Source organism: Triticum aestivum, chromosome 5D, assembly GCF_018294505.1.
Source record: "Triticum aestivum cultivar Chinese Spring chromosome 5D, IWGSC CS RefSeq v2.1, whole genome shotgun sequence".
Taxonomy (NCBI): Eukaryota; Viridiplantae; Streptophyta; class Magnoliopsida; order Poales; family Poaceae; genus Triticum; species Triticum aestivum.
The window spans coordinates 490,385,975-490,392,656 of NC_057808.1; the positions used below are offsets into that span (position 1 = coordinate 490,385,975).

General features: G+C 42.0%; 1 protein-coding gene across 1 annotated transcript; it reads left to right on the forward strand.

Moving 5' to 3' along the window:
- Window positions 1-3,475: 3,475 nt before the first annotated feature.
- On the forward strand, window positions 3,476-6,354 carry LOC123123092 (renalase). Its single transcript, XM_044543526.1, has 9 exons — window positions 3,476-3,627; window positions 3,735-3,834; window positions 3,927-4,107; window positions 4,398-4,470; window positions 4,560-4,739; window positions 5,361-5,458; window positions 5,537-5,631; window positions 5,712-5,885; window positions 5,987-6,354. The coding sequence occupies exons 1-9, from the start codon at window positions 3,477-3,479 to the stop codon at window positions 6,165-6,167; spliced, it is 1,233 nt and encodes a 410-aa protein (XP_044399461.1). The 5' UTR covers window position 3,476; the 3' UTR covers window positions 6,168-6,354.
- Window positions 6,355-6,682: the final 328 nt, after the last annotated feature.

The window sequence follows — 6,682 nt, forward strand, 5'->3', positions numbered from 1 at the left end:
TAAACAAGAATAGACCTGAGTTAATGTGTCAGCATGCTAATCATATTTTCAACTAAAAAATGTTTCCTTAACTGGTCTATACATGTTACACAAATATGATTCTTTTTTCAACCTCATATTTCTCAGCATGATAAACATATTTTCAATATAGCATGATTTAACACATGGGCTTTCTACTACCAATATTGAATATGTCCTTGCAAAATAAAACTATTTTCATCAACAACATGTCTTTAGCGGGTCTCTGCGCCATTTGGCGCAACGGGTCAACTAGTAAAAATAAATAATAAAATTAATCCTGAAACTTTTGTGCACTGTTGAGCATAATCTTGTTTTGTTTGTTGGAGCTCATCGTATGTTATTTGGCCACCAAATTTGCAAGCACCTAAAACATTTAATCATCATCGAAGCCACAAAGTTTCAAGCTTATAATTTTCTTTTTTGCTATTTTCCCCGTTCAAGAATTCATCCGATTAACCAGTTAACTTGCTGATTAATCCCTACTCGTAGGGTCACCGAGTAGCCGATAAACTCAAAAATCGTCCGATTAATCGATTAAATGGCCGATTAACTTGCCGATTAGCCGATTAATCCCCTACTCGCCAGCCAACCGAGCAGCTGCCAGTTAACGAGTTCCTCAACAATGTCTATTTTTGGATTTTACTATTCATCATCTGGTGCAACGCACGGGGTGTAGCCCCAACTTTCTCAAAGTCATGTGGTCATATGACTTTGTATACTCGTATACGTCAAATGAAGGAAATTATATAGTAAAATTTTACAATGACTTCTTAATGCCCCTAACGTAGAAAGATATAAAAAAAAAGGAAGGATAACAAACCTTCAACTTGTAGTCTACCTAAAGAAAACATTTCAGGTCTTCTTAGGACCAACTTATCTTTTAAGGTGTTATCCATATGTATAAAGGCATTTGAGATCACGCGACCAGGGTAATAGAAAAAGATGTTCTTATCCTATAGTGTCGTATTGTTCTACCCACGAGTCGTTCATCCCAACAAGTACGTGAACGCCTACGAAGACCACACCATGATAAGGATGAAGTAACGAGATGATTCTTGTTCCGAGCCTCACCGCATTTGCCATTCAAACATCGTCAGCAACAAAAAAATCTCTACTATTAAAGAAAGTATGTATGTCGTTGTTCGTTTCCATCGCTAGCACCTCCCCATAAATTAGGGCTAAAAAACTGGCTCGTCCCGTCACCACGGGTGTAGATTTTGGGTGAGGTAATAACACCAGCGGTGCCTAAACTTGTCATTAATATTCACTTTGGTGCTTAAACTTGAAAAATACACCGAACCGGTTCTACAACTTGGCGATATGGTTCAAATACGGTTCAAATCACGTCCAAATACGTATGTATTGTTGACTAGATATACCAGCATGGCACAGGGCCCACTTGCATTGCCGAGACAGGCTGACATGGAAAGAGTGCGTCTAAATGACCATCGGGTCCCACCTGTCAGTGCACAACATATACTTTAAATTTGAGTATTTACGTATTTTAATGACCATCGACAGGCTGATATGATAATGTAATTTTATAGAATATTTACGTATTTTAAATTTGAGTTTTATTCGAAAATATATCTTTTGAAAAACACATATACTTTATTAAAACACGTGAACACTTTTTACTACTGGAAACACATTTCCGAAAATAATAATCATTTCATATACTATCTGAATATTTTGTAATTTCTACAATAAGAAAAACAACTAACATGTGGAAAATGGGTGCACTAACTGCAGTCCGTTTAACTCCACGATTGTGTCGGATATATAAAACCTATATAAAATGTTACAGTGCGTTGTAGACAGCAAACGTACATGGGGCAATTGGTTGGCGCGTGTCATCTACGGCACGAAGGTCGCCGGTTCAAAACTCAGCCCTGCAACTTTTCTGTTTATTTTAGTTGTGCACTGACAGGTGGGACCCGACGGTCATTGAGACGCACACTCTTCATGTCAGCCTTTTCCGACACTGCAAGTGGGCCCTGCGCCACGCTGCCATATCTAGTCAGCAGTATATACATATCTAGACATGATTTGAACCGTATTTGAACCATACTGCCAAGTTATAGAACCAGTTCGGCGTATTTTTCAAGTTCAGGTACCAAAGTGAACATCGATGGCAAGTTTAGGCATCACTAGTGTTATTACCTCATTTTGGGTTCTCTCCTCCTGGTGCCAAATTACACGTTGGAGATGAGAGAACCAACCACAACACGATGGAAACAATTACTCCTCCAGCGGATGGGGGAACTGTCTAGTACATAAGGGCATGTGGTAGGCCAGACGTGTTTATACTTATTGAAGTTCGAAAAAACCTAGAAAATTTGGGACATATACACAACTGAATATACGTTATCACAAGTGAAGTTCAAACTTGAAATACAACTTAATAACAGTGATGAATTTACTAGGAATAGTGATAACAGATTAAATTCAAAGCCCAACTCACATTAGGCATTGTTCAATCTCAAATATGTCCCTTTTTCCTTGACCTTTGCTATCGATTTTAATTTGAAAATTTATGACATGATTACAAGTACTATCTGTGTCATAATCCATTGTGTTTATTTTGTTTTGAAACTTTATATCAACTAGACTGGATGCATAACAAGTCACTTGCACTAGATATTCTCTATGTCGTCTGAGATTTTGAACCATAAAAACCTATGGTGATTTTTAAAGAAATACTACTATTAAAATATAAGACAATTATTAGTTAAGGGGTATATTTTGCAAAGTTTACCTCCAAACCCTTCTAGTGGCGGCAAGTTTGTTTATATCAGACTTGCACAGATGTTTATAGGAATGCATCAACCTGATGGTGGTTGATCAAAACAAAATCAGCATCTTGCAGGAAGCAATATCGAAGAGCATGCAAGGTTGTAAACTTATCGGTTGTTGCTTCTATTTTCATGACGGAAGGATGACGCCATGAACTGTCGCAAGGCCTCCTTGATCTCCCGAACAATAGGGTTGTATGAGCCCAAGAACGGTTGCACGAGGTTCCAAATCACGTGAAGGCAATCTTAAGCAATGCAGACACACCAGACACCCAAATCCATAGCGAGAGCGAGTGCCTCCCCGCACGCCATAGCCTCGAGCATTGCCGGATCGGAGCAACTCATGATGGCGATGGATGAGCACCCCATGAACGCGCCCTTGGTAAGTTAGTAATGACAGGTGGCGCAATGCATGGATAAGTAAGTGTTGTCGGACAAACCCGTCATGCATAATTTCGATTTTTTTTGAAAAAAACTAAACCTTTTTTGTTGTTGTTGAGAAACTAGAAATAAGAAACGTATTTTTTTTTGAGAGGTAGAAATAAGAAAAGTTTTTTTTTTTAGAATCGTATGAGTGTATTGGGCCAAACCCGTTGTACGCTCGGCCCAGCCTCACAAGAGCCCAGAAATATGAATGGTCCGCAAGGCGCCACGTCCACTATGCAACGGCTAACCTTCGTCCACCGCGAAACGCCCACCGCCGTGCCGCACTCCGTCAGATTCCCCAACCCCGATCGACAAGGACGCGCCGCCGGGAAGAATCCGACCATGAGCGCCGCCGCGGCCAACGTCGCCGTCATCGGAGCCGGAAGTAAGCGACCCAGATCGGCCGTTCCTCAACACAAAACTCTACCCGCAATACTCCTGAATTCCTGATCCGATCGTCCCCCACTCACTGTCCTTTTTCCCGGATCGCAGTGACGGGCGCCGTGTGCGCCTCGCTCCTGGCCGCGCGCGGGGTGGCGGTGACGCTCTTCGACTCCGGCCGCGGCCCCGGCGGCCGCATGGCGCAGCGGAGGTGCTCGCCCGATCTACTGTCGCGCTGTGACCCGGGGTGTCGCTTTTCGGCTCTGACTGGTGCTCTTTTTTGGAGGGACGGCGTGCGTTCAGAGAGGTGATGGACGACGGCACGGAGCTGCGGTTCGACCACGGCGCGCCCTACTTCACCGTCAGCAACGACGAGGTCGTCCGGGTCGTGGGCGGATGGGAGGCGCGGGGCCTCGTCGCCGAGTGGAAGGCCATGTTCGCCTGCTTCGATCGGGAGACCGGCAAATTCAGAGACTTCGATAAGGTTCTGAGCCTCAAAATCCTACCCCTGTTAGTTTCTAGCACATATGAAATTGGGAATGTAGCAGTCAGAACCTAGAATGCTCGACTAAATTTTGGCTGCCGATCCTGATCATTGCTGCACATAATATGCTACCTAGAAATTAAGTAGATGAATCAAACTTCCACTTTTTTCCCATAAAATTTGCATCCGAAATGTTTCTGACTGTTTCCTGCTCCTTATCGGGTAGATTAGTTGACGAGCAACAATTTCTGTCTGCTAACATTAGCTCTCTGGGAATGTATCCTTGTCAGGAGGGAACCATGAAGAAGTATGTTGGAGTTCCTGGCATGAACTCAATATGCAAATCTCTGTGTCAAGAGGATGGTCAGACTTTCTGCAGAGTATTTGATTCTCTGGTACCCGGAGGGAGGACACAATCTTGATGCACATCCTTGTTGTCTCTTGTGCTATAGGTGTGGTGTCCAAATTTGGTGTCACTATTGGAAAGATGGATTGGCTTCAAGATAGGAGCTCATGGTCGTTGGCTAGCTTGGATGGCAAAGATCTTGGCAGTTTTGATTTTGTTGTAGCAACAGATAAGAACATAGCATCACAAAAAGTTTCTGGGTTGACTGGAAAGCCACCACCTCTTGGTTTGTTCGATTCCATTCTCTTCATAATATGCTCTACTTACTATCACATGACAAGATTTCTGTTTTTAGTTTTCTTTTTTAAGAACATGCTTCTAATCTTCCGACAAGTTCTACAAATCAGGATGGTTATCACTACTCCCTCCGTTCACTTTTTAAAGATGTTTTAGATATTTTAGACAGCACCTAAAACAGTTCAATTTCAGCTGTCTTAAATGACTTACAAAAGTGAACAGAGGGAGTACTTTTAATTAGAGAAATTATCCTTTCTTACCCTAAGTGAATTGCTTTTCGTTTCTTTGATTTATGGCTAGCATTTATTTTCCGATGGAGTAATGGAGTGCTGCTGTACACATGCTGAACAGTCAAAATGTAAGTAAATAAGCTATATGCGCTATAAAGCCATGTCCTGTTCCTACTTCCTAGTAGGAATTTCCTACCCCAGGAAGTTCCAATCATGCCCCTCTGTCTACCATGCTTAGATAAAAATTGTTTAAGAAGGGTACAATTTTGGTCACCCGTTACCTTTAAAAGAAATTGTGTGTTTCAATAAATGGTTTGGTTTAGCTAGTTCACCATTTTGTAATATTGGATCATCACCTTTACTTTTTCGTGTTCTGTCAGATTTGTCAGTATTTCCACATTTGTCAGCCATGATTCAAGATATCCCAGTTCGCCCCTGTTTTGCTCTGATGTTAGCGTTCTCAGAGCCTCTTGCTATGGTATAAGCAGCCTCCAGTTTATTGATTTATACATCTATAAGCCACCATTGTTCATCTACCTTGTGGTGTTTTAATCAGGTACCTGTCCAAGGGTTCTCTTTCTACAATTCCGATTCTCTAAGCTGGGCCTTTTGCGATAGTAGTAAGCCAGGACGTCATGTACCTCCTAATAGGTATACACCTTTTTTTATATGCACTTGGCATTTGATGGAGTGATAGTCCAATTTCGTTAAATGCAATTCTTTGTATTCAGTCAATCGTGGGTGTTGCGTTCAACCACCGAGTATGCTTCTAAGGTAATAGACAGTATGGGTCCCCGGAAACCTTCAGCAGATGCCCTTGCTAAGGTTGCAGAGGAATTGTTCAGAGAATTTCAGGCTACAGGACTGAACATTCCACAGCCAATCTTTATGAAAGCTCATAGATGGTTAGTATTCTACATGAATTCTTCAGCTCCTCTAATTGAATCATATTTTATTTTTAATGTACTTATTTCATATTGGTATCTGTCCATAAACAAATTTGCAGGGGTGGTGCTTTCCCAGCAATTTCTATCGGCGGTGATGATAAGTGTGTCTGGGAGAAGAACATGAAATTGGCTATCTGTGGAGATTTCTGCGCTAGTCCAAGTGTCGAAGGGGCTGTCCTTAGTGGCATGAGTGGAGCTTCCAAAATCCTTGGATGTTTAAACTTACCATCAGGGTTGTGACTTGTGAGTTTTGACTGACATCAATTCTTCTTGATTCCTCTCTGGTTTGTATCTATGCGTGCATTTGTCGTTTAAAGAGATGCAATTTTTTTGTACAGAAATAATTGGCATGGCCCTATAGGGAGGATATTGTTTGTTGAATAGTATTACGTGAAATAAGAAATAATTGCTGATTTGGTGGCAAGAATTCCAGGTGTATCATTTGAAGATGTTTCTATTGTATTGCATTTTTTATCTGCTGCTTCACGGCTGGTCCTACAAGTCTCCGTTGCTCTGACACTAAGTGCCTGTTCGGTTTCTCTCCGCTCCTGCGACTCAGCTCCCGGAGCGGAGCAGGTTGCTGCAGCTTTTTACGGAGCAGCTCAAACCGAGCTCCGCGGAGTGGAGGGATTCCAAACAGGGCCTAACATGCAGTTTTGGTTTCCAGAAATAGTGAGCACATATGAACTCATGAAAGGCGATCTAGAGATAGGCAGAACACTGACCGAATTAATTCTCCAGTGACCTATCCTGGA